We start from the raw sequence: 27,734 nt of genomic DNA on the forward strand, positions 1-27,734 counted from the left end.
TATCCTTTGAGGTACAGAAGTGTACCTTTGAGGTAGCTAACATGACATTCTATTTTCTCATCAAGTAGTACTTTAAGAAAACTTCCTGCAGCAAGCATCATCAAACTAATGCACTGAGCAGCTGTGGTTCCTTCACCTCAATCCTAACAGTCCAAGACCTGAATGCACACTTCTAAATTATTATTCATTCTAATGAATCATTAGAATGTGTTGTTCTTTCCCCAGACCTATATCCACGCATAATTTACTGATTTCCCACTGCTTACTTCATAAAATGTTAAAAATTCATGCACATACTTGGGCCATTTTAGCAAGTTTTACAGACTGACAGTCCTTTTATTTGTATGGGTTCAGCATACAGTCGCATGATACACTGAAGCTAAGAAAAACTGGGGAGGATGATTCACAGGAAAATTTTTGAGAAGTCCATTTCTTCTAATTCAGTGCAACAAACAATTCACATACAGTCCATAATCAGAGACTAAATTCTACATTATTTTAAATTTACTTAGTGCTGTAAATAATCATTAGTGACAAGATTGCCTGGAAATAAGGCAGGGGCAAGATCTGACCTACATCTGTTTTATAATTATAGTGTTCATAGTTGTATATTACTTTATATGCATACACTTATATGAAACAACAGCAAAATAAAACTGTTCCCACAACAATGAACAGAGTATATTGTACAGCTTATAAGTTATGGTATACAGTAAAACTGGTGTCACATACTATAGAATATGGAATACATTCATAGACAATGATATATATTAATTTGCAAATTCAACAAAGAATTTTTTAAAGCAAGTATGATATTACATACAATGGTGCTGATTCATTATTACTGCAGTTTAAAATATTGGCCCTTTCATGCCACAGGAAACTTGGAATCAAGGTAATGAGTCAAAGTCAGTACATTGCATTTGACAGAGCTGCAATGATTTAAGAGCAACCTGAATTTCTTGGAGTTTGAGTACTTGATTTTGCAATCCTGAAGTTGAGTGATCTAGGTTTAGTTTCTCTGTCTGCCTCTGTTATATACATATAAATACTTCTCTTACGGTATTTATCAGCTCTGCTTTTTGATTTGGAAATAAATACTAAGTTTATCACTTTCTTTCACACCAAAGAGGAACCAAGACATGGAAGCCCAAGGGGCACATCCCACTAACATAGTGGCTCACATGTTGGCTTTTAATGGGAAGTGGCACTCTAAGTATCTAATCACTCTATTTATAGAATTTAAACCCCTAAACTACTTTGGAACATTCATATATTTTACCTACTGCTAAGCTGGCAAATATTATTTAACTACAAGTCTAATCTAGATAATCGCTTTTAAATCCATTGAAGTCAAGATGCGTCAGAATAATAATCATACAACTATACAAATAGTTGTACCTAATTCCTCATTTTACAATGCTGCAACTTTCCAGCAGTAAGTACCAAAATGTATGTATGTACACATGTAACAGAGAAAGAGCAAACTTGTGCTGTGGATGGACTTATGTCTGCTGTTCTCATGCTCAATGTTTAGGTTTATATTAAAAATAGTATCAGCAGAGAATTGCTGTGGGAAGAGAAGCACAAAATGTTGCTCAAGAATATCTGAAGCCAGATGTCACAAAGTGACACTTTTGATTGCTAGGGCTGCTTGTGCTTCTGTTTGTCATGGCTTCTTCAGCTACTCCCAGAGTATGATGATGAGGTTGGATGGGGAAGCTGCTTAACAGTCACAAAAACTGTTACACCTGTCTGCTGCACTGGACAATTGGTCCTTTGAGCTCAGCTAGACAGGAGGCAGCCATGGGGGGCTGAGGGGTTAAAGGCAGCTGGTGATTTAATGTCTGAGTTAGACTTTAAGAAACGGTATGCTTCACATTGCAAATTAATGTTTATTTTACACAGGACCATAAGAATAAACAAGAGGGTGCCCGAGTACATCTTCACTAATCTATCCCATAACAACATGGAAGTACAATTTTCAAAGACACATATTTATATATCTGGTAACCACTTTTGTCCCGGTTACTTAAGTAGCAATTAGAAATGCTTTGGGACACACATACACATGCACGCATAAAAAAAAAAAGGCAATAGAAATTCTTTTGTTGCTGTCAGAAATAGTAAGTACCAGCGCATCATCGTTTCCTTGTCCCGCTGCTGCCACTGGCAGATTTATTGAAACTTCTGCTCATTTGTGGGAAGTGTACAGTTGGTGTTCTTTCAGTGGGGCCATATAGCCCTAAATTCCTGGCTGTGGCTGACTTTCGAAGAGGCTTGACACTGGGAAAAGGATTGAAGACTTGTGGCTTTGGGTTCCCAGGCTGGGGTGATTTAGCCAGGTTTCCACTGTCTCTGGATGAAGTGGAAGACTCTGATAAACATGGCTGGCTGGACTGATGGGACGTTGGCTCTACATCGGTTTGGGTATCTGAGGTGAGTTCCAGTGCTTCCAGTTTTAGCTGAACCATGGACATGTTTGTACCGCTGTCCATAGAGTCTGCCTCAGATAACTGCTGGTCAGCTTTCCTAGTAGTCCTGTCACCCAAACCACCTTCTTCTCTTTCTCCAAAGTCAGAATGTTTGGAAGCCTCCTCCTTTGCACCAGGACTATTTGTTTTACAGCTCTCACTCTGCTCATCTATCAATCCTACAGTATCTCCATAGCCCAGCTGGCCTTTAGCCCTAGCAATGTTCTTCCGATGAACTCGTATGTGAGTGCGCCACGGAGAGTTCAGTTTTGTTTTAAGATCTTCTTGGGGAATGGGAGACATCTTCCCCGTAGCATGGCTTGGAATGTGAATAACAGCATTTTTGAGAGACTTGTTATTCAATTTCATCTTCTTTCCTAAAAGGAGGTGGTTTATCACTGGGGAATGGTTTACCTGAGAAGGGAGGAGGCTGGTAACTGGCCCCTTGTCTGAAAGAAAGCATTTAAAAGAAACACAGTATTGTTAAAGAACAAAACAAATTAATGTTCTAAGGATCTACCACCAAATTTGATACCTTTCTTGAGATATGGCAAAGGTTTCTAGGACAGAATGTATTTTAAAAAAAACCAACCCAAACTTAAAAATCATCACTGAATTTCACTTATGTCTTAGAGTTGAACACAAAGCAGCACCTTCTATATAAGAACTTTCTGCCCTCCTTCACTGCTTTGCACCTATGGGTAAACCCCAAGCCAGGAATACAATGAAAATATATCATTAAAAAAAATAGCTTCTTGATTTTTGGAATTGCACTATAGTTTAACATTAATATTGGCTTCTGATATTTCCCCTCTCCTTCATTTCTCTTCCAACAGCAAGAGGCAATTCAGTCTCCAGATGAGGTCAGTCACACAAGCCTATCCATGAGGCTTGTGTGATTGGAAAATGGAAAACGAACTAAAGTACTTTTAATGCATAAAACCACATCTTATTAAGCCAGAGGAGTAGACTCAGAATTAATGATTAGATGACAGTTTGATTAAATTACAAACCCAGCCCTGTATCATGATTAGTAAGATTAGAAAGATTTGTGTTTGGAAGGTAGGGGTTGGCATCCTTGGAAATCAACATTTTACTGTTTGCACTGTTTCTGCCAGCTACAGTCTCCGTTCAAAGCAAACAGTTCACAAATATTTTTTTAAAGTCCTTCTAAACCATGTAAATAAAAAATTGCAGCTCCATGTATTCCAATGCTCCTGCTAGCACAGGTTTAGACAATCTAGAAGAGAAATAATTCTCCACAGTGACCCATTTGCATGGTTCAATGGTGAACTTAGAAATACACCTAAGCAGGGAGGAATGAGTGGGGTGGACTGTGTTCAGCTTGTACACCCAGTAAAACCTTCAGCTATGCATTTCATGCCAAATCTTGCGCTGCTGAACTGCTGAGTCTGACAATTAGGGAGACAGACTCCATAACATGGGTTGTTAAATAAGGTACTTACGTCCAGCTCAGTCCTCACAACACTATCACTATGGTTAAGGAAACTGCCAGCCACAATGGAACTCTAAGCCAGGTCCTTCAGTTGCATAATTTGCCATGCCCAGATGAATTCAGAGGAGTTTGGATAATACAGACCAGCTAAGAATCTACCTGCCACATGATCTGAAGCATCCTCATCTCTGCATTCACTTTTTCCAGTGCATCAATATGTCAGTTCCAAGAATGCCAAAGACTTAAAGTTTTTTAATCACAGAGATCAACACAATGCACCCAGATAGCAAAGCCACTTTTAAATACCATTGTTTAGTGGGTCCCTGGGACCTAAGAAAACCCCAGGGTCATCATCTTCAGATCCTGGCAAAAGAAGAAAAAATATCACCTTCTTGTTTTCTGTCTTCATGAAGCAATACCCACTTTACTACTAATATTGTATCATTAATGTCATCATTTACTATAATGTTGTATCATCAGTCTTTCCATTTTATCTATTTGGTTAAATGTAAAAGAAGGTCATTTGCCTGACGAAGTTAGTTTGCAATAAATCAGGAAATGAAGCACGTTTTGATGTGTTACCTGCTCTGATATACACATGGTGAACTTGCTGTTGCTGCTTCTTCTTTATCCTGGAATATTGTTTTTTCAGTGCATTAATATCAGTGGTCATACGCTCCATCATCATGCTGTTAAAAGCAGTGTGATAGTCACTTCTGCAAGAATCTATTGCTCCTGGACTTAATTCTGCAATGTTACTGGAACCAAGACTTTGTTCTTCATTCTGATCTGTAGAAGGAGGGAATAAAGCGGAGGTGAGAAGTAAATTGGCATATTCAAGAAATGTATCTGTACTTCTGTAGATTATTTCCAAAGGAAGTCTGTGTCTGATTCCTACCATCTTATTTAACTGTAGTTTTCAATTAAAAATTTATTATAATATGCATATTTAACTAAGCTGTGCTATTTACAATAAGAAGTATTATAAATAGCACTACTGCTTAAGAATAGCAGGGGTTTGAGGGGAGGTTAGAAACTACAAAAGTCAATTAATATGGCAGTAAAAAGATATAAGCATAGTTCTTCAAATATCCAAAAGTACATCAAGCCACCACCGAAGTAATTCAGTAACAGATTATTAAAGATAGTTGGTTGTCATAGAGGCCAAAAATGCAAGTTACAAAATACATTACAGTCAAGCAGGCATGAGATTAAACAACCAACCTCGTGCTACCAGCAAGAAGCATCAAGAAACAGAATACCACAGGAAGAAAACTGCTAGTAGCAACAAAAGGGATAGGCACAAAGCAGCTGAGCATCAGACAACTTGAGAGGGTCTCTGATCAACAGCTGCAGAGCATTAGCAGCAGGGCAGTTTATTTTCACAGCTGTTTCTGATGCACCAACCTGGCACTACAGGGTCAGGAGGATAATTCTTTTTCAAGGAATGTTTATTTGTCTTTGGCTTAGTTTGCAACAGCAGTTTGATGTTCTGACTAAGTGCTAGCTTGAAGCAGCAGGTAGACAGTCCCCCAGGAAGGGAAAAACAAAACATCACAGCAATCAAGAGGAAAATTGCAGCTTACATGTCTCAGCAAAACCAAGCCACAAGAATGATGAAGTGTGAACAGCATCTTGTTACATCAGTCTGGGGTTTTTTGAGGGTAAGGTGAGGATAAATAAAAATGGCCTCTCCCAAGATACTGTGAAATGACTGTTGATCCAGTACATGTATGGATCAGCATTTTGTATTGCTTATGGAGACTTTGCACTGGTGTTCATACAATTCTGTCAAGAAATTTTATTTCTGTCAGAAGGATTTCATTGAAAAATGGTGACATTTTGAATAAATCCAAAACATACAACAATCTGAAGGTTTGACCAAAACAGCAGTGAAATCACCTGCAGAATTCACTCACTCCTGATTGGTTCCAGTATTAGCCATGCATATGTTAATAAAGATCAAGATAATTTATTAAAGGTATACCCTTCAGAAAATGCTGACTACCTAACAGCTGTCTCAGAAATATGCATGGATTTAGGGTGGAATTTTTTTCACATGTGCTTCTTTTTTGTGTGTGGGCAACACTGTGGGGTTGTTTTGTTACCATTACTGTAGCCAAATCCTTAACTCACACCATCATTTACTGTACACCTACAGCCTTCCAACCTGGCTTTGACAACATCTTCGTGGAGCACAGAGCAAATAATTTGGTACCTGCTGTAACCTCTGTGTGCACAGAAAACACACTTTCCATAGCAGCTTTCACAGACAGAGCTGCAGATAATTTCTGCCAAGTCATATAGATTTAACTGTGTTTTCTAAAAATAAAGAACTCATTACCTTTCATTTGTTTTTGGTATTTTTGGAGCTCTGGTGCCAAAAACCCACTTAATGGTCCAAGACAACCAATTGCATTAGCAATTGAGTCTTCATCATCTAAGTCATTCTCTTCATCACTGTCTCTGGTTCTGCCTAACCTGCTGTCAAAAGAGAACATAAGACAAGTAAGGAGGATACATTCTTAAATGTGAACATTACCAAGCATTTTAATCTTTTTTAGATGCATAGAAGGAAGGATCCACCTGCCTTTTCATCTGCAGAGAGTAAACAATAACTCTATACACCACAAGCAGTGCATTTCAAACTTACCCTGAAAATGAAGTTGATTTTACTGCTGCAGGGAAAGGAGTAATATTGTATGTGTATTTCTCCCTCAATTCTGCCAGTTGTGGGAAAGGAAACTGAGCCATGGTGTAAACAGTCTAGGGGGGGGAAAAGAAAGAGCAACTTTTAAAACTTTTCCTTTAATTAACCGTCACAAAAGATTTTTCCATGAACATACTTCCACAGTCTTGCAGGATTAAAGGCTGTACATTCTTGCACATTCACATGCTGTAAGAAAATGGTCTAGTTTTATGATTCAGTCAGTATTTCCTGTAAGAAAAATAAAGACTGACTCACTATAATGATACACAGGTCCATTAAGAAAAACAAACAAACAAGGAACTGATAACATGAGCTGTAGGATCCTTTACAACTCCTATACTAATTTCATAATTATTGTCAACCTCTTCTTGCCAGCACACCAGAAATCCTCCTCCAATTATGATTTCACTTACATGAATGCATCATTAGGATGCATCATTGAGGATCTTTCCAGGAGACCTAAGTTTTTGTTCAAGTATTCAACAAAGTATTAGCACTAGCATAGACAGGAAGGGGCAGATCCTCATTGATATAGACTGTTAGCTGATTCATTATTTTACCTGAGAAGCTCAAGAGCTCGTGTGAAGGAAATTACACCAGCACTAAAAAAATCATCACTAAAGAGGAAGGATCCAACATATCCAAGTTTTCTTCCCTCAGTTTCTAGTTTTGATTGCTGGTTGGCTTTGAGGCTAAAGTTGGGATTTGGTGGGGTAATTTGTTTTTTTCTAAAACAAGGTCATCAAAATGCTAGTAGATTTTATTTACATCAATACTCAGAGTTTAAAAAGATACGTAGTTGCAAATGCATTTCCTTTCAGCATTATTTTTGCTGTAAGTCACCAGCCAACCTGGCATAAAGATACATCATATTCATTGCAATATCACTGCTGATTTGCTCCTACATACTTTAGTTGCCTTTTTTCCCCTGCTTTTGTCCATTAGTCAGAACTTTCAAATAACTGCCAAATAATTCATTCTGAGTCTCAATGTGAGAGGAAAAAAAAAAACCCCAAAATACAATTTCCCATAATTTTTCTGAAATATTAAAATTTTTGCACATCCTGAAAATTAAGTATCTTTTGAAAGAGAGCAACATAAAATTTTCTCATTAGCTATGACTGTAAATCTTCACTTATATTTTTTTTCCTGTGCTATTAAGTCAGTGACATTTTCATCTGAAGATAAATGACCCCAGTTAAAATGAAAGAAAATTCTGAACAGTTTCTACATAATCCATTCTTGAACTATGCCTCGTCTATGCTAAGTACACTAAGGAAAATTGCAAACATGAATTCAGTACTAGACATTTCCTGACTTAAGGAGGGAAAAAATTTTGTTAACGGCAATGACGTAAGCACTGAGGAGCAGGAAGGACCGTCCTGTCTGAATCAGAGACAGGGCAATAGTGCACCTCACAAGCTTCTGTATGAGAATGCTTTTACAGTTCAAGCCATGCACAGTGTCTAAGGAAAGGAAGATGCCTTCAAAAATCCATAGCATGAACTGAAGTTTTGCCACTCCATTAAACTACAATGCTACTGTGAAAGATAAATATTCTCTAGGGCCTGAACAGTGATTTCCCATCGGTCTACCAGACAAAGGAATTTTATGATCTTGAGGAAGACCTCCAGCCCAACATGTCTGCCTGCTTGTTTGATCTCCACCATACTTTCCTGCTAGGTTTTATTTTTTTCTGTATGTTTCAACTCTCTCCAGAGGTTTATCTGGAATTTATTTCTATGCTTTATGTCAATGTCCTTCTCAGGTAACTTGTTCCATATGCTAGTTACCCTTTAAGTGAAACAGTTGACTCCAATTCTTCCATTTGCTCCTTGCACCTACTGTTTCAGATTATGCTTTTAGCTTTTGCCAGTCTCCAGTCTGTGTCTCTTCCACATCTTCTACAAGTTCTTTCATTTAGCATACATATTTTTAGCTTAACTATTGTTATCAGGTTATAACTGCAGGCCTTGCTTACCACCTGGCTGAGAGACCCACAAAACAAATTTTATGCCAGTGCCAGTTCCACTGGAAATTAAAAAAAAATATTGCCAGCCAACACCTCTGATATCCTCCCAGCGACAATTCAGAGTCAAAGCATTCTTTTTCTAGTCATTACACAGCCTTGGATGCCATTTGGTTAATTCTGGGGAACTGTCCCAGATGGAAATAGCCTACACACAAAAGCATGATGCAGCCAAACTTAGCATCTTATTTACATAAGGGACACATCCTGGGAACAAGAAAAGAGACAAGAACAAAACCTCTCTATTCTCACTTTAAATCATTTGACAATCCTTTGCCTTACTCTAAAAATGCAAAGCTGTCTACACCCTCAGCAGAACACCATATGGGAGGTGATGGGCTGTGGCTTCTAAACAGGGTAAGCCATTTTGCAGACAACTTACAAACATACTTTTCTCCATAGCTGCCCCTCACTGGTTTAAGGACCTTCTTTCTTTTCAGTTTGACTAAGCAAAACAAAAACCAAAAGCAAAAACAAACCCAAAAGAAAACAGACAAAGTGCTACTCAAGTAAAAAGTTAACAGTGAATACCATCAAATCAGGGTAACTGCCTAGGCAGATATTCCAAAATACTAGAGTACCGCAGAAGTATTAATCCCTGTTCCCGTCTGTTCTAGTAAATACAAAGGGATGCCTCTCCTCCAGTTGGCTTCTCATCTCCTCTGTGCTGTAATGTTCCTGAGGGGACAAACTGAATTAGTTTAGCTGCTTATAAAAATGCTCACTTTCTGACAAGGCATGGAAGCACAGACTCAGTCTAGCACACTCTGTTTAGAATATCTGCAGACACCTGATGTACAGCCTTCTGTCTCCATATTGGAACCAATACATACCCAGTCTAGAATCTGATGTGTACAGCACTTACCCTTTATTCACCCAAACTGTTCAATCTGAAAAAGGAAGAAACTGTAGGCTGGCTTGCTCCTCCAATGTCTTCATGCTCTCCTCAGTAAAACATTAAGAACTTTTGCCACACAAGGGGCAGATCTGCAACAGCTTTAAGGCTCCCATCCTAACTATAGGTACTGTCTGCATGAGAACAATAAAACTGCAGCAACTATACATGCTGGTGGAAAGGATGAGGACATGAGTCCCCTGTTCTTCTTTAGACATCTGCTCTGTCAACACTTCCCTTGAAGGATCACTTGTACCTCCCTCCTCTAACTCCTAAAAGAAACAAGGCTCTTAGAGCACAATTTGTTTTCCAGTGGTTGAGAAGTGCCTGTTACTCTGGCTTAAGTGAGCCTGGACAACAGTTTAGATGCAAATATAAGTGTTATGCAAGCCTAAAGAGAAGTGAGGTGATTGCCAGCAGTAAGTTCCACTGAAATGCGTAGGGAAGGCAGAGTGGGATATTATAATCCTTTCCCCACAGTAGGATACCAGTCCTTGAGCCATCTTGTAAAAAGTATTAGATGTAAATTCATCATTCTGATTTTTATTAGGGGAAAAGAAAAAAGAAATTGAAAATAAAGCATCTCTGGATAACTCCTCTGAAAAAGCTTAAAGCAGTTTTAAAAGCAGCATGTTCAAGCAGCCTGGATCTTTTCATTAATGCAATGGTTCATATTAATTTTTTTCTCCAGCCAGATACATGGTAGCACTTATATGCCCTGATGGTAAACTCTTGTAGTTCCTTATTCTTTCCACTTAGAGTAAAGAGTGGAGACCTCAGAGATGGCTACACTGGCAGTGTCTGCCTTTGACTTGATGAAAGCTATGCAAACTATATTGTGGTTTCTTCAACTGAGAGGACACATATAAACCAGATACACTGCTCCTCCATACACAGAACTTAAACCTGCCACATTCTCCATATCAATGGCAATGCCATCCTACCTTAACACTCCTGTCAGTGCCATAAAATACACACATACATTATGAACACACGTATGTATTGTGCCAAATACTCATTTTTTGCTGAAGCACAAAAAGATTGCTGATTTGCTAGTATTTGTAATTGCAAGAGTTAAAAAAAAAATCCTTCCATCTCTCCAACCAGCAAATTATCCATGCCTTAACTTTTATTACACACAGCAGCAAAGAAAGAAATACACAGACTCACAAAAGACCACCCCAGCTTTCCCAAAATTATTCTTATTATCTCATAAATGCCACATCTTGGTTTTGTACCACACTGGAGACCAGGAACTGAAACACAATGAGATGTCAACTTGTGTCACACATCCTCACTATCTGAACTGTCTTGTGAGGAACCTTAACACTTTTTTAAAAAGCATGTGAGTACCTCTGACCAGCTGCATTTGCATTTTTGAAGCAAAACCAAGCCACAGAACTCACTTCTGCCATTCCTAGGGTTTCCTCATAGTAATAACAAATGACAAAAATAACAATGACCAAAATAATAAAATTGAAAATAGTGTATTTTAACACAGTCTTTCAACAATAGGTAATAGAGGTCACCTGCTAACAACTGTTACTAAACTTTTGTAGCTTCACAGACTGACTTTTTCCCTTCCCCTAAGTCAGGTATAAAGTTTCAGGTGAATTATGTTCTCTGTACTTGCAATCATTTAATCAGTATGCTCTAACTCATCAACAGGAAAGTTCCAGAACTGTAGCACAAAGTCCTTAGAAAGCATCTAAATCGACAACACCTTAAAAATATCACAAGAATAAGTGTAACTGTAAATAAATAAATTTATCTGCTATACTAAAGGCCCTTTCCTTCTGCAGAACAATGTGGGTCTTTATTCTCATACAATGACATATACTTTAATAATTCAGGCACTGCAATTATCTACAAATGTCTTTGTTTACAGTACACTACTGACTGCTCATGCTGTTTTGTTTTTTTTAAAATCATGAAGGACTTTTTCTACACTTCTCACTTCATAAAGTCTTATTTCCCACAGTGTCCACAGAATGGAAAGGACACAGTGTAATAAAAAACTGACCAAAACATAAAAATAAGGCAAAAGAACACCCTAAAAATGGTGACTACTAAAGATTCGATATCTTACTTGTGTAAATGCAATTGAGCATTATATCCCAAAAGACTCAACTGTCAACATAGAATCAATTTTTATTAAATGACGCCTAGTGGTTCTCCACATTTCATATAAAAATAAGATTCTAGAAGTAACCGCAGGTCATCTACTTGTTTCATTGACATGCTAGCTCATGTCAATGCCAGCTCATGCTAGCATTATCTGAAACTTTTATTCTTGGGAGAATTTAGGTTTCTGCAGTATCTGAAGAAAAATGTAATTTGTTAGAAATGAAGACCTGAAGAAATCAACACAGAAAACACAAAAAATAATTATGTCACAATTACTCACCTGCATAAGTTCATTGCTGTCAATCAGACTGTCTTCAAGCATCTCCTGGGTCAGCTTGCCCATAGTACTGTAAAACTCATCTGCAGTTTCACAACACTCAATTTGCCTACATCAAAATACATGTTGATTTTTATTTTACTTTTACATATGATTCTACAAATTCAAAACAAAACTGATTTTCTTGTCATCATCAAATACGCATTTCTGTTAGACAGCTTAACTTTTAGGTTTATTTGCAGTTCTGTCTAGACTTCCAAATAATAAAACTATGCACACAACATTGGAAAAGCTGCAGCAGTAAAAAGATGCACTGACTACAGTTTACTGTCCTGACTCCTCATGATAACAGATTCTTGTATCTCCAGAGAGACTATTCCCTCTGCCCCTTTCACTTCTACAGCACAAGAATCAATATATTTTGCCTCCTACGAGCACAAGGGGGTTCTCTTATCAGACCAAAAAGGGAACATAAAGATTTCTTGACTGCCTCATCACCCATTCTTCACTATGCACCAAATAGCCAAATTCACTGTCTGAACTTTGTCAGACAGGAAGATATTCATTGGCCAGAAACCATTTCTGTGGAATAAATTAAAGATAGGTGCATTCATACGTGACATTCTGTTAAAAAATAATTAGCCTAACATAAAGCACAAAGAAGGAAAATTCACTCATCATATTTGTGAAAGCTATTTCTAAATTGGGGATGGGAACTGTGTTGGTTTTGGTTGTTTGCTTTGGTAGGATGCTTTTGTTTGCCTTGTTTTGGGAAGGGGGGTTCAACTGGATACTTTTTCTGCACTTTTCTTCACATTTCTAAAAGCACAGAATCATTCTAAACACACAGAGTGTCATCTAGAAGAAGAGAAATATGAGTAATATGCTTTTGTGAGTTGGTGTTCTACACACATTAGGATCAGCTGCTAAACATCTTTCCTGTCAAGTGAAAAAAATTTGTTTTTCTTCTATCCCAAGGAAGTGCTTTGATGGCTATGTATTGTAGCCTCTCCTCTAAAACCCAGATGCTGGAATGATAAAAAACATACAGCCATGATGAAAAAATGCCTTTTTTCTTAAGCAATAGAAGAAGAAGCTTCCCTTGATCTTCAGCATCTGTACATAATAACCATTAAGCCATGAAACACCTTCTGAAATCTTAACACAGTTTGGGTAAAATAATGACTACATAGCTAAAAAACAAAAATTAAAAACTAGTATAAACAATGGGTATACAGCCAATTATCACAAACGTATGGCTTACCTGCCCTGATACCTTCAGTCTCTCATGACTTCCACATACTGCTTTCTCTACTGCACTATATTTAACTTCCCCATTCCTTCAGCCTCCCTCCAAAAGTATGCCTCCAGAAGTATGATTGAGCCACCTACACTTTAAAAATGCACTTTTCACCCTATTTTCATTTTGAGAATGAATCTTGAGAAGTATGAAGATCATGAGACTATGAATACTATTTCTGGCCCCACCTCTTTAAATCCCCCATTCTAGTTCTAATGGTGGACAAAGAGAAACAAAAATATCCCAGGCTTCTCCCAACATAAACAGTGCCCAGTCTTTTAGCAGACCTTCTCCCATTTCCCACAAACAACAGTTACAAGATGTGCAGTGTCATCAGCTTATTTCTCTTAGACACATTCTTATATATATCTTGATTTTGTTCCTTTCCATTTTTTAAAACATGTTTAATTTTTCTTTAAGTTTTACAGTAAAATATTCAAAGTAGTAACTTCCTTTTTATCGTGTTATGAGTTGTAGCATTCACAATTACAACTTTTAAGTATACAGAGATCCACTGGAAGAACTTTTTATCTAAAACACTATGTGACTACGTACAGCTTAATCCCAATACAAATGATTCATACAAGTTTCATTCCTGAACTGAATATTAAAAAAGCTCTCAAGAAATTATTATTTTAATTATTATTCTTCAGATTAAAAATAAATGTACTAAACAAATCCTCTTACAATGCAACTGGCCTGCAGTGCTAATTTATTCAAAAAGAAAAAAGGAAATGAAACCTCCAAGGACAGAACTGAACATAAATCCCAGTGGTTCAGTTTCAGAGAAAAAAGACAGATGAGTTTTAGTAGGCATCAAAAGAAAAAAATCAATGCAGTTGCTGATGCCAGCTGAAAAATGTTTCCAGCTGAACTAACATCTGCTTGACCTGTCAGAGCTCACACCTCCCACTGAAACCAGTGACAAAACTCATTTCTCTGGGAGCACTGTAAACTCTTTGGAGTGCAAATATTTGCTTTGACAACAGAGGAGTTTGAAGAACTAACATCTCTTGTGTTCTGGCCATGTGGTGAGTTTCCAAGGCCACAAAGACTACAACAGAAACTTGGCTGGAATGTGCTTAAAAGCAGAGAATTTCAGGAAAATTCATTTCCAGGCCTTAACAGAAAAAAACTCACGTACCACAGGGCATTCCCTTAGTAACACTGAACTCTTGTACTGGGCAAAGCCAATGGGCTCAAATCCTTAAGTGAAACTAAGGAAATTAATATCCTCACTTTCAGGTACCCAATTAAATTAGTTGGTCACCCTCAAATTTCTTTGTGTGTCGTTTCATAAAGTATTTACCAGTTCCTTCAGAGGTTTATGTTCAGAAAAGTCCAATCTTTTAGCACAGCACAAAGATAATATACACAGACAACTCCAACAACTGGAGACATTTTCTGCAAAAAGAGTCAATTAATTATCATGCTCATTCTGACATGATGTCAGAATTATATGTTTTTAAGAAACCATAAAGGTTCTTTTTGCAGCTTTTTCAAAACAATCATTCTCCTGAAAGATTGCATCTTGTTTAGAATTGAGAACATCTTAAGGAAAACAAAAGTTAAACATGGCTCATACTGAAAAGAAAAATCAGATAAAAATGACCACTTACTCTCCTAGCTTTGCCCAGATAGCCAAAGCTACTCTCAGTATAATTTCAGAGCCTTCAAAGAATACTGAATCCCAGATCTTCAGAACTGTATGGTTAGGCAGACAGGTGGCAAAGAGTGTCAGAAACCACTGCATTGTGAAGACATTTGTAAGTGGGGGTTCATAGCCTCCTGATGTCATAAAAACAAACAAGCAAAAAACAAGTTACTTGACGTAATTGCAATTTACTATCATTTTACAAGGAGTATAAACTGCATAATAAAATCCACCAGACATTCTAGCACCTCTGTTATTGCTCAAAACTTATTTAGCCTGCAGCTGTCCAAAGATAAGTTGAGAAGAAGAATAGAAAAATTATATAGTCACCTTCCATTCTGTAGCACTGCAAAAAACTAAGGAGCATCATTGGCTTTGGACTATAAACCCTGGAATACACCACCACACTTTTCCCTCCTTATATCAGAAAGACAAAGACTTTTTCTCCTTCCCCAAAGCCATATGAAATAAAAACGTCTATTAAAAAAAAAAAAAAAAAAAAAAAAAAAAACCAAAAAAAAAACCACCAACTTCCCCATAAAATGCTGCATTTTTTCACCAACTGATGGCATAAGTCTTTATCTACATGGTGATAAAGTGAAGGTGACTGTCTCTGTAAAGTCATATCTATTATTTTAATATCCTGATGTACTTGTTAAATTTTAAACAAAATGTAGTATTTCAGGATGAAACTCTGAAGTTTTACTTTTTTGTTATGCTCAGAGAACACTTTGTGCATCCCAGTATCAACTGATGCACTGAAGGCCATGACCAGAGAGGCCAGCCTCTTTATACAGTTTGGGCATAGACACATGGAACATAGCAGCAGATCTTTTCTAAAGTGGAACTGAGGGTGCACTTACCTTCCCAACTCAAAAAGAAATCAAATCACCTAACAAAAAACTTCGTGCCCTCCCCAGAACTTTCCCAAATAAAAGAGCTGTAAGTCTGGAGGGAATGCTATGCCAGAAAAAAAAAAAAATCACAGTGCAAAGCCAGTTTTCAGGTAGCAAACTGAGACGTACTTCTGAGTTTTGTACCTATGTATTGGTAAGGATCCAGGTGAAGAAATACTAACCAGCCCCCACTGGCTCTCACATTGTAACTCTTCCCGGAATAGCTATATGAGCCAGCAACTACACAGAGCAGTAGGAGGACACCTATCTTGAGCTAAGGCAAAAACATTACTTTTCCAAGGTAGCCCTTGTAGTAAGCTACATGTTAGTGCTGTCACTCCATGCTTTGTACATTCTTGTCAACACAACTCTGTTTGCAGCTAGTGGTGGGACCAAATGATTTTCCTTTGTTTTTTCCTGGAAGCACACCTATTTATGTTAAGGTTATCAGTAATGGAAACCATCATATTTCATCTTAACAATTTAAAATACATATTCTAAGCAATAAACTCATGTAAACACTTAAAATATTGTATTTTAAAATCAGTGCTCAGATGAAATAACAGCAAGGCAGAGTTGAATAGCATTTTCTGTTGAACGTACCTCCACTTTCTCTGTTAGCAGCTCTTTGCAGGGTGTCTAAGTGCTGGGACAGTTCAGGAAGCTTCATTCGTAAAAGATCTCGGAAAACAGCCATATCCACAGAGAGAGCACGGAGATTATTGACAAAGTAGCTATCAGGAAGCACCTTATCAATTAGGTAAATCATGATCTGTAGGCAAAATGAAGGACTATCATGTAGGACTTACAGAGCAGTTATTTTCTAGGAATAATGGAAAAATAAAATTTCTCTGTTCACTAAAGAATGAATTGGAGCCAGTGGTAACACATGCTTATGGCACCTCCACTTATATGGGGAGAAAATATTATCACTTACAGCATCCTCAGGTAGCCTAGGTATCCACAAGCATTCAAGATACAGAGGCCTCTTGAAACTGTCCAGAATTTATGAACCATGAAATTACTGAAATCAAAGGCTGAAATCAATGCCCAAACTGGCAGCATTACCCACACCAAAAGCAACTTTTGACACTTCTGGTGTTGGAACTGTTTATGAGATTCTCCACTGCTGGAGAGTCTCATTATCTGTTCTCTGGTAAATGTCACAACTTGAAGACTGATTTTGCAAATCTCCTCTTTTCCCTCTCCAAAATGCAAGGTACTGTTCTTTATAAAGAAATTCTCCATATATTTTACTGAGATTTGTTACCATATGCTGCACTCCATCTTGTCACTTTAAAAGGTGCTAAATTAAGCAGCATGAGACATTTTAAGCAGTCATCTGTTTCAAGTGAGGTAGTCAACTACATGGATGGTAAGGGATTAAATGGATACTGTCAAACTTTTGAGAATGAACAAATACAAGAAAAAATATGCAGAAGCTGATGTTTATCATCAGCCTAACAGAAGACACTGACCTTTGACTTCAGGATCTTTTACAATCTCTATGGCCACTCTACTACCCACATCCAGAGAGCCTGCAGTCATCCCATCTGCATCTCATCTACATTTCTCTCATATGAGCATCCTTACCATGTTTCATAAAGACCTTAATTCTCAAGCAAAGCATTGCACCTTCACATATAGGAGACAATCCTCCTTCCAATCACTCTCTTTTCATAAGATGCCCACAGAAACAGCTTCTCAGACACAGGACTACCAATGCACCATGTGACATAGTCTTACTGATTTATTTTCTTTCTCAGCTGCTTGTGACCACATACTGCCACTTGTCCTTGCAAGATTTCTCCAGCAATAGCAGTCTTATGTTCCATGTTTTAAAGCATGTGGAACAGTAGTCAATACAAGCAAATTAACAGCTTCTACATGACAGCCTTGTATTTTGTCAGATGCATTACCTAACCTTTGCTGAGTAGTAGGTTACCTCACAATCTTGTAAAAATATGCTTAATTTTGTTCAGATATATTTCAACTAATGAAAGAGTAATTTAATACAGCAACATTAACTTACAACTATGCTATTTGTGTTTTCATTAATTCCTTATTACATAAGCTATAGACCTCCACGTTAAAGACATGTTAAAGACCTTTGCTCCCTTCCCACTGAGTAGCATTACTTCATTGATCTCTGATATATGAGAGCACAAAGAACAGAAATCTTTTTCAACACTGAAGTTCACAAACATGTAAATTGCTTTGAGAAGACCTTTTTCTTAAAAAGCACTTCATATATTTACCAGTTTGCATTAGATACTTTCTTCATAACACATCTCTACATATTTACTTTTATTATTTGATTCTGTAGCATTTCCACACAATAACATGCAAGAAAGATTTTTTTTTTTTAGTTTCAGTATCTATTAGACTTTTATAGTTCCTACTTATGCGAGCTGGGATTTTCTTGCTTAGCATAATTTCTGTAGGCTAACTTTGAGGCAACTCCAGGGATTTAACTGAATGCTTACCTTAACCAGTTAATACTCAAGTATCATTGGCTGAGCATTCACTGAAGCTATCGTGTTGGGTCCTGTGCTGTTAAAGCCCCTTGGTATCACTAATACCTGCTGTTTCCTAGCCCCTGGGAGATTCTTCCCAGACACAGAGCTTTTGTTTATAATGTCCTCCCCAGAAATGGGACCTGACTGGCAAGACCTAAGAATGCCCTTGCTCCCTTAACTCCCAGTTTCTACAATAATCCAAGCACAGCTACAATCCTGAGGGCACCTTTACAGGCCTCTGTAGCTGTTCACTCACTGCCTGCTTTAGGTGGCAGTGACTACAACAAAACCATCACATGCTAATACCAAATTCTTATTTCTTCCCACCTATCCTGCTCCTTTCCTTGCCCTTCCCCTCTTCCCTCTGTCTTCTGGGAAAATTTCAACCCTGAAAACCCCACACACTAAGCTTGGAAAAGAAATCACTTTATTTTCCATTCTTACTTTTGCCAGGTAAGACCAGTTTTGGTGCAAACAGCCTTCAGTGCTTTACCTCCCTGGGGCAGTCTAGTTCCATTCATTGTCTCTTCCCCACAAGGAGCCTGACACAACTCACAGTAACAGACAACACAAGGATGTACACAGTTCTTATCATCAACTTGGTCTTCATAAACCTTGGGCAATTCTATTTCCTATGCAACCACAATGTGTTTGGGGAGCTTCTGGACAGTATAAGATGACAATAAAATGTGATAAATTACAGTTAAAATATTGAGGAAATCTTTAGCAAGAATTACTGAAAGGAAATTTTACTTTCTGATACAAAGTTGGTATATTACGGTATTTTCTTCCTATTACAGGCAGTTGTCTAGAATGAAGGATTAAATACCAGCTAGCTAGATTCTACTGCCACAAGCTTTATATTTTAGAAGCTCTGAGTGAATTTAAATATTTACCATATTTAAATCATTGTCTAAGGCAAAACAAACAGTTCAGTATCTGAAGAGTCACAGCTATCTTTTATTAATTTGACCCCAGCTCACACATATGAGCAAATTTATTTAAGGAAATTGCACGTGATCTTGCCAAACCTTAAACCATGTCCTGTAGTAAACTGTATTTCCATTTTCTGACATATTATAAATTTCATGAAGCTTTATTTATTTACAATAAAAACCATCTAAGAAAACAAAACAATGTAAGACTAACGTAGTCCAGATATTAGCTTCAAAGTGACTTACTTTCATTTTGAATATTTAGTGTTTCCCTAGGATTTGCTTTGAAATGTCGCCAATTTATCAACTGCCTCACATGGAGCTGCCACATAAGATGCTGATAATGAAATTTTAATATTTCAGCTACCTGTAGTGTTTGTAAGCAGATTTGGGATTATGGGATAAGATATCCGGTAGTAAGTAACACTGGTCCCATTTAATTAAAAAAAAAAAAATTAATAGTGATAACATTCAAAATATTAATTTTAGCTCAGACAGGATAACAAAATAAAAAGTTCACCAACATAAATCAGCTAACTCTTTTGAGTTGTGTTCTTTTAGTCTGTCTCCAAAATTCACACATTGGTTTACTCTAAAGTTCACTAAGTAAAAGCAATCTTCGACACTAAAAAAAAAAAAAATTTACTCACTTTCAGGGCATCCCCTTCATTGCCCTCCATTACTTCCAGAATAAGTGCAGCTAGTATGTTAAATCCTTGACAATAGCCAACAGATTTATTCCACCTGGCATAAGCCAGCAAAACACGTTTTAATACCACTCGATCTTGCTCTGCCTCCTGGCCACAGTAAGAACTGCAGCCAGTTCGGTGAAGGTCCTTCGAAGGAAAAAGAAATAAAAATAAAAGTGACAAGACAAGCAGAGAAAATATGTGCATTTTCTAACCCCCGTCAGCTCTCTTGCCTGTCCCAGTTTTCCTTCCACCTCCACCCTCCCAGTACATCCTCCCAAAGTTGATGACAACGTTTCTTTTTTAGTCTGTTAAACCTTCACCTTACCCAAAAGAAATAGTTTCAGCAAGCTCTTAAGTAAACAAGTCCCCTAAAAAGTGTTTATAAGGCATTGCCACAGAAGATGTTAACAGATCTCTGGGTTTCAAACATGCAAGGTACTACAGCTGCTTAATTGAACAAAAAAGAGCACCTGTTTTTATCAAAGTATAAAACAACTAGTAGATAACTGACTTTTCCAAACATACAAGCCAGAAACCGTGTCCTTGAAATTTAAGTGATTTATAAGTGAAAGGCAAAATGTACAAAATCGCTGACTGCTATAAATATTAAATGTTAATCAGCTGAGAAATACAAATAGGCAAATGTGTTTCACTCCTGTAACACAACTGAAAAATGCTCATTTGCTGTATTTTAAAATATGCTTTAACTCCCAGAAAACATTTGTGTTTATTTACAGAGAAGGAAAAAACCCACTTATGTTCATTTGTCTTCATTAACTCCAGCACTTTTTCAAAATCAAAATAAAGTAAAAATGAAAGGAATAAACTCCAGAAATAGCATCTTTTTCCCAGCTAACACTAACCAGACTAGTGCAAAAGGAACAAAGCAGCCCAAAAAAAAAACTTTGCTGGGCCAAAGGAAATTAAGATACTTTTTTTGCCAAAGCAGTTGCAGAGATAAAAATAAATCCAAATTCAAATGTCAACTTTTCATTAAAAAAATTAGAAAAGAAACAACAAATTAGCTGGCTACCTTTACTATCTGGATGCCCATAGAGTCATCATCAGGATTACTTCTTTCATTGAATGTGAAACGCATGGTTTTGTCCCAGTCAATGGCTATACTGTGTAAGTACTGATCAGCCAGGGTCAACCAAACCTAGAAATACATATGGCAAAATTAATTATTTCTCTGATAAAATATAAAGCTTTGATATATATTGTTAGATGAACAATATTGTTAGCTTCACCCATACATGATCTGCTGTTAGACTTGAAATATGCAGAAGAGAATTTTAGCCACAACAATTTTTGCACAATGAAAATAATATCTTGCTCCCTAAAACAGAAAGGAAGGAAATGGTCAGCATTAAGCATCCAGATCTGTGGACTGCTTACAAAGATGCAAGTCAGCTGTCAGTGAATTCACAGGGGCCCTCCAAAATGGAAACACAAGACAAGGACCCTCTGTCAGTTCAGACCTTCTAGCCTCATAACCAAAAAATAGTTTTGTAAAAGGATAACACTGCTGCTGGCTTTCCTCAAATTCAACCATGGATACGTCTCCTGGAAACTCCCAAAAGATATCTAGCAGTGCTGGTGCTTCCCTTTATCAGAAGTCTCTTCTGATGACTTCGCAGAACAAATAGCATCTAGTATTTGCCATTTGGGATTGATCTGAAAGTATGACTTGGATCAAAACAGCTTACTCTTACTAGAGGGCTTCTTAAACTGTTGGTGCTACAGGGAGTTCTGAAACAAACATTTTTACTGCTTTTAAAGCCTAATAATTGCCAGAACAGATTTATGCATGTGTATCCAAGACAAAGGCTGAACCTTTATTAAAGATTTGAAAACTTCCTGAACCATGAAAGGCACGATAGATCATATAATGACAACAAGTAACAACAAAGGACCTTTTTTTTTTCAGGAAACTGAAAGAAATCATGAAAGCAAACTGGTCAAGTTTTATATCAGCCATTAATTCATGCAAGAGAGAAAAGCAATTTAGACACTTCCCACAGATCTAAACACTGAGATAGCTGCATGATGAAGGATTTATGGATAGCTCCCAGAATCTCATGTTTTCTGCATTTAAATGTCCCTTCCCATATATTTGTGAAGCCACCCATGTGGAGGAATGCCACTGTTCTGCCTCCCAACAGCCTCAGCACTACTGACATCCTACTGATGTTGTTTGACTGGATTCTTTATCTCCGCCAGCCCCATAAACCAAATATCACATGCCACAACAATAATGCAGATGTCAACCTGCTCCTTTTGTTGACAGCAAAGGAGGCAATCAGCATCCTGCCACCACAAAATACTTCCTCTGTTTTGGTATCTACCTTAAAATCATTGTGAAACCAGGGAATGGCAGTAAAAAGACAACATCACTTTTCCTACCACTACTTCTTTGGTTAGCATCATGTGGTCACATGTGAGCAAACACAGAGGTGGGCAGAGTGAAAAGGAAAGACAGATCTGAGCTGAATGATGTGGCAGGGCATACGCAAGTCTGCTGACTACACAGAACTTGGAGGAATTGCTGATAAGCCCAAGGACACCGTGACAGGACAGAAAAATGATCTGACAAGAACCTTATGAAGTTCAACTAGGAGAAGAGCAAAATCCTGCCTCTGGAGAAACAATCCTAAGCACAAATATATGCTGGGGACACCCAGTTGCAAAGTATCTCTGCTATGCAAGAAGGCTGAGAGAGCCAGGACCATTCAGAATGAAGAGAAGGCAGCTTTGGGGGAATCCTACCAGTGTGTATAAACACCTGAAAGGAGGGTGCAAGGAGGATGAAGCCAGGCTCATCTCATCCATGCCCAGTGACTGGACTGGAGAGAATAGGCACAAACAGAAACACAGGAGTTTCTCCTCAAACATCAAGAAACACATTTTCACTGCGAGGGCAACTGAGCACTGACACAGATTTCCCAGAGAGGTTGTGGTATCTCCGTCCTTGGAGATATTCAGAAGTCACCAGGACATAGTCCTTGGCAACCATCTGTAGGTGGCCCTGCTTGGGGACCAGATGACCTCCAGAGGTCCCGTCCAAACTCAGCCCTTCTGAGATTCTGTGACCTCTGCCACTCATGTACCACAGAAAAATGTCTGAGACACTTCCTGGAGTGTGGGAAAAGAATATTTCAGGAAAGAAAAAAGGCTGTTAGATGGGTATAATGATTAATTGAAGTTGTAGATTAAAAATAAATTCATTGTTGTTGAGGAAAACAATGCCACGAAGTCTTCTCTTCCTTCTCCTCTGATTTGTAGAGAGGTACAGTTCAGTTTGGAAAGACAGCAAAAACAGGAAAAAGAAATTAAGTTGATACATCAGAAATATGTGGAACTATATTATTTATATATAATTTATATAATATATAAAATTATAATTTATCATTATAATTATATAATTATAATTTTATATAATATATAATAATATTTATTATTATATATGGAACTATATATTTTATAAATCTTCAAAATTATTGTTTTTATTAAAACTGTGTTTTTAAAGCTGAGATTGTGTGACTCAGTTTTAAAGAAAAAATTAATAGACATGCCTCTTTTTATACTAGGGGACTTCAAACTTTGAAGAATGCAGTAACGTAAGTCTGGCAAAACCCCAATGGACTCTCTTCTACAACACTAACTCAGTGCAATTTCCCATTAATGCTGCACTCTTGCCATTCTACACCACTCTTGACTCTGAATTTCCCTAATTTTGGTAATCTGCCTTTTCCGCAACAACTGTTTCTGTAAGCATTCTTGTCAGTATTAAGCATCTATCAACTTCACCTTCGTAAGTGTGACAGCCTACACTGCAGATATGTTCTCCTTTCAGTAATCTTCAGCTGTGGGGGTAATTTTGCCAGTGTAATTTCTTCAGACTGACAGTATGAGGCAACAACAGCTGCACCAGAATAAGTTATCCAAGCCTCAAGCAGAAAAAACCCAACTATTGAAAACACCATCTTTACCTGTCTCCTCAGCCTTTCCATCTGCCCTGTGAGGTTGTCACTGAATAATGTAAACAAGGAAAAATCCCCAGTACAACTTAAAAGGTCCAAATATTTGTTATAAAACCCACTAACTGACAATATTGATAGATATTATTGATGTCATTCACCTCTCCTGAGAAACCTACAGGCAACATGGCCCACAAGGCATAGAGGTCTACCTACCTTTCTCCTCCATTCCTTTGGGATGCCTGTCGGCAGTCTGGCCACCGCTTTGAGCGCATCATGCCACTAAAAGCAAAAGCATCCAAAAATGTAAAATATCCATCATTAGTTTAATGCTACAGTATAGCAACATTTACTACCTTGTAGACATGCACATTCATTTCATTTCACTGCACACATGTCAGAGTTTAAGTGCTTAATCCACTCACAGGGAAGATACAGATTAATTACTTGACGATTTGACTAAAGTGCAATATTCTAGGACACAAGGATTTAGGAAATATCTGAGTAAACAATGAAAGCCTATTCCATTCTCTAAATATGAATGAAACAGCTCTTGATGCAATTGCAAATAATATGTTGATATTATGATGACAAATGCACTTCTGAACTCGGGCAAGCACCTTGACTGTAGAGAACCCAGAATCCTTGACTGCAGAGAACCCAGAGAATCCTTCACAAATTCAGGAAAAAAAGATAAATCAAATTACCTGCTGAAAACCATTTTGACCTAAAGATGGCTCAAGAGTGAATTTCAATTTTGTATCAACCCCTAGAAAGAAAGGGAAAAAAAAAAGTCATTATTTTATTTAGCTCAGAAGACAAAAAGAAGCCAAAAAACCCCAAACACTAAAATCCCACAGCTGAAACAAGAGCACAAAATTTTACCTTCCTGTTTTAACAACTACATTTCAACCTGTTTCAGTGAATTTTGTCTTCACAGTGGATTCAAGGAACAGGTTAAGAAGTACATGGACAAAATGTTTTTAAAATGCAGTAACATGCTCTTTAATTATGTCGTTTGGCAAAACTCATTTCACTAATATTCATATAGTTCACTGTTCTACAAACTTTACTAGTACACTGCAAACTGTCATATACATCCACAGAAAAATACATGTGCACAGACAGTTTCTTTTCATCTATGCCAGCTTCCGGACATTAAGTCAGTCAAAACTAATTTATAAGTTTGGTGTGCTAAAATTATTTTACTGTTCAGAATATTTTTTTTTCAAATTCCTCAGACCATAATGCACATTTGGTCAGCACTGTGATTTAAGCTTAGATTTTATTTTGGCCATATGAGTAAACTATATTACTTGTTATGAATCAGGCCTAGTAATTGTTCATACAATATTACATAAAATACCAGACTCTCAAGTGGATCCCAACATGGCACTGAAGTATGCCAGAACATGATCAACAGTAAAATGTTTGATTTGTTTTCCATCCCACAGTTTGACTGTACAATCCCTTGGTCCTTCAAATGCCGCTGTCCAGAACTCAGGTGCTGAACACAGCATCAGATCACATCCTCTCCCTCCCATCAGCTGGCACAAAGCATGAAGCCCTCTTTTATTTTCCCTCCATAATTTAATACAATGCTATTGTTCCACATTTACAATTATGCTACACATAGCTTCTCACCTTTCCAGAATATGAAGCCAAACATTTTTAATATAGAATATATATATACATACACACATATATACACACACACAGAGAAAACCCAAACAGATTATAATCCTGCAAGGTTTTAAGTATGCAATACCCACGCTAATCAACTCACCAGTAATACCCAATTCTTTGGAGATCTAAACCTACAAGTGTGACAGAAAACCGAACTGTAGTGGCATTTGCTATTTATGGAATATAAAATGCCTTTGAGCATTTGCATACTGAGTGGTGGTAAGTAATTTTAAAGCCTTACTACCTGATAATTATATATCTAAAGACAAAATATTTTTCTCCATGGCTTTTTTTTTTCTTTGTTGGGGATGAGTGAATAGATACAAAGAAAAAAAAATCACACAAACTCCAGCACTGTTTAGAATTTTTGTGTTTTAGAATTGCATCACTGAGACCTGGGGATTAGTGCTTTCGTTTCCCTGCTTCAGATCTGACAGACATGCTTGTCAGACCTAGAAAAATAAAGATTTCAAACCATAATAGATACATCTTGAAAAAACATTGAGGGATTAATAGCTATTCCTGGAAGTAACTGTTTATTAGTATTCCTTCCCATGGAGCAATGGCACTCGGCAGGGGCTCCTAATAGATAAATCATTTCACAATAATTCAAAGCAATGTAACAATGGCAGCAACATAAGATTAAATTGTATCACATTTGCTGAAATTGGAAAATGTGAACTTCATTCTCAAGCAAAAAAAAAGTAAGTACTGTAAAACCCTAATATATACAAAAATACATCATGACCGAGAACTCCTTTTGATAAAGTAACAGATGCTGACACATTACCTAACACTACCTTGTAGCAAAGAACTGATAGCCTTCCAAAATAACCATGTATTCATTTCCAACCCAGCACCCGAATACTAGTTACTTCACAGTTTTCTAAGACTTAAAAGATCACAGTAACAACTTTTCTCTCTGTTTTAGAATCTTCCTAAGAAAGACACAAGCAGATACTTCCATGTCTTCAAAAGATCAAGTACAGCAAGATAAAATCTCAGAACAAGGAAAAATCTATCTATAGTTACATGAACATCATGACCAGGGAGCTCACACTACAGTCAAGGTACATGTCCCTCCTGAGACTGAAATGAGACTCTTCAAATGAGACCCTTGACTAAATGAGACTGAAACGAGATCATCCATCTACAAAAGTTAATTAAATCACAACAAACAATTAAGACAGGTGTGAAAATTACTGTAAATGAGAATCAAATCACATGGTAACACCAGACTACACAGCACACTCTCTTCAGCATGGTGAGGAACTGCTTGGTCAGGCCATGCATGACAACCTCTTGTAAAAGCCATGGAATCTGTGTCCCTTTATTTGTTCTCCATTAGAAGTACTTTCCAAATCAAATTATGTGACAGTTTTGTGGGAGGGGAAGAACCATGGGGAATGAACCCCAGAGGATATACAAATTGTTCTTCATTCCCATCCATTTTCAATAATTTATATTTCCTAACACCAAAAAATTACAGCATTGGTTAATAAAAAATACAGCAAGTAAGCATGTAAAAAAAAGCTGCAACCACACAGAGAGAGTAAGGAAGGTAACCAGCAAATTGGGAGCAGCATCTCATTGCCCATTACTTATTTCTGGCACAAGAATCATCTTGCTACATGCAGTTTCTGCACTCTGCTTAAGGAATTTGTCCCTGAGTTTTAGAGCTTCAAGGAACCTAACGCCTATCCCTCACTCAACCTCTCTTGGTTTCCTACTCCTTCCTTTCTCCATCATTCCCTTTTTTTATTCAGTTGTCTTCTCTCCATAAACTAACTTAGATTCCCAATAGTTTCTTCTCCCCTCAGTACCCCACACCCATACAACCCGACTGCATGTCTGCACCTATTTTCACTGTATTTTCCTAACAATCCTCCATCTTTGGGTCACATTCCCCTCCATTACATAAACACATGCTTTTTGCAAAAAAAACCCAAAACCTTCAGGCCTTAAGATAACTTTTCTTCCCAGCTCCTCAGCAGGGAAGATGGCATAGATGCACTACACATAGAGCAATAGTTCCTACTTTAAGTGCTGTCAGTACAATTCAGCCCTTTCAAATCAAATCAGCCAGGCTACAGCGTCATTTGAC

General features: G+C 37.4%; 1 protein-coding gene across 3 annotated transcripts in view; it reads right to left on the bottom strand.

The window, feature by feature from the left end:
• Positions 1-315: 315 nt before the first annotated feature.
• Positions 316-27,734, bottom strand: part of TBC1D30 (TBC1 domain family member 30) — a 52,978-nt gene continuing 25,559 nt past the window's right edge. For 2 of the 3 annotated variants that reach the window (XM_053978386.1, XM_053978387.1), the window contains 11 exons: positions 24,652-24,713; positions 24,161-24,226; positions 20,998-21,123; positions 19,923-20,108; positions 16,422-16,590; positions 14,888-15,056; positions 11,972-12,077; positions 6,584-6,696; positions 6,275-6,414; positions 4,513-4,719; positions 316-2,923 (listed from right to left, as the gene is read on the bottom strand). In XM_053978386.1, the coding sequence (XP_053834361.1) occupies positions 2,142-2,923; positions 4,513-4,719; positions 6,275-6,414; positions 6,584-6,696; positions 11,972-12,077; positions 14,888-15,056; positions 16,422-16,590; positions 19,923-20,108; positions 20,998-21,123; positions 24,161-24,226; positions 24,652-24,713 (2,126 nt within the window). In that variant the 3' untranslated portion in view covers positions 316-2,141. Of the gene's footprint in view, positions 2,924-4,236; positions 4,294-4,512; positions 4,720-6,274; positions 6,415-6,583; positions 6,697-11,971; positions 12,078-14,887; positions 15,057-16,421; positions 16,591-19,922; positions 20,109-20,997; positions 21,124-24,160; positions 24,227-24,651; positions 24,714-27,734 lie in introns of all 3 variants that reach the window. The other variant, XM_053978385.1, reaches the window with a different exon arrangement.

Source organism: Vidua macroura, chromosome 5 (genome assembly GCF_024509145.1).
Source record: "Vidua macroura isolate BioBank_ID:100142 chromosome 5, ASM2450914v1, whole genome shotgun sequence".
In the NCBI taxonomy this organism is placed as follows: Eukaryota; Metazoa; Chordata; class Aves; order Passeriformes; family Viduidae; genus Vidua; species Vidua macroura.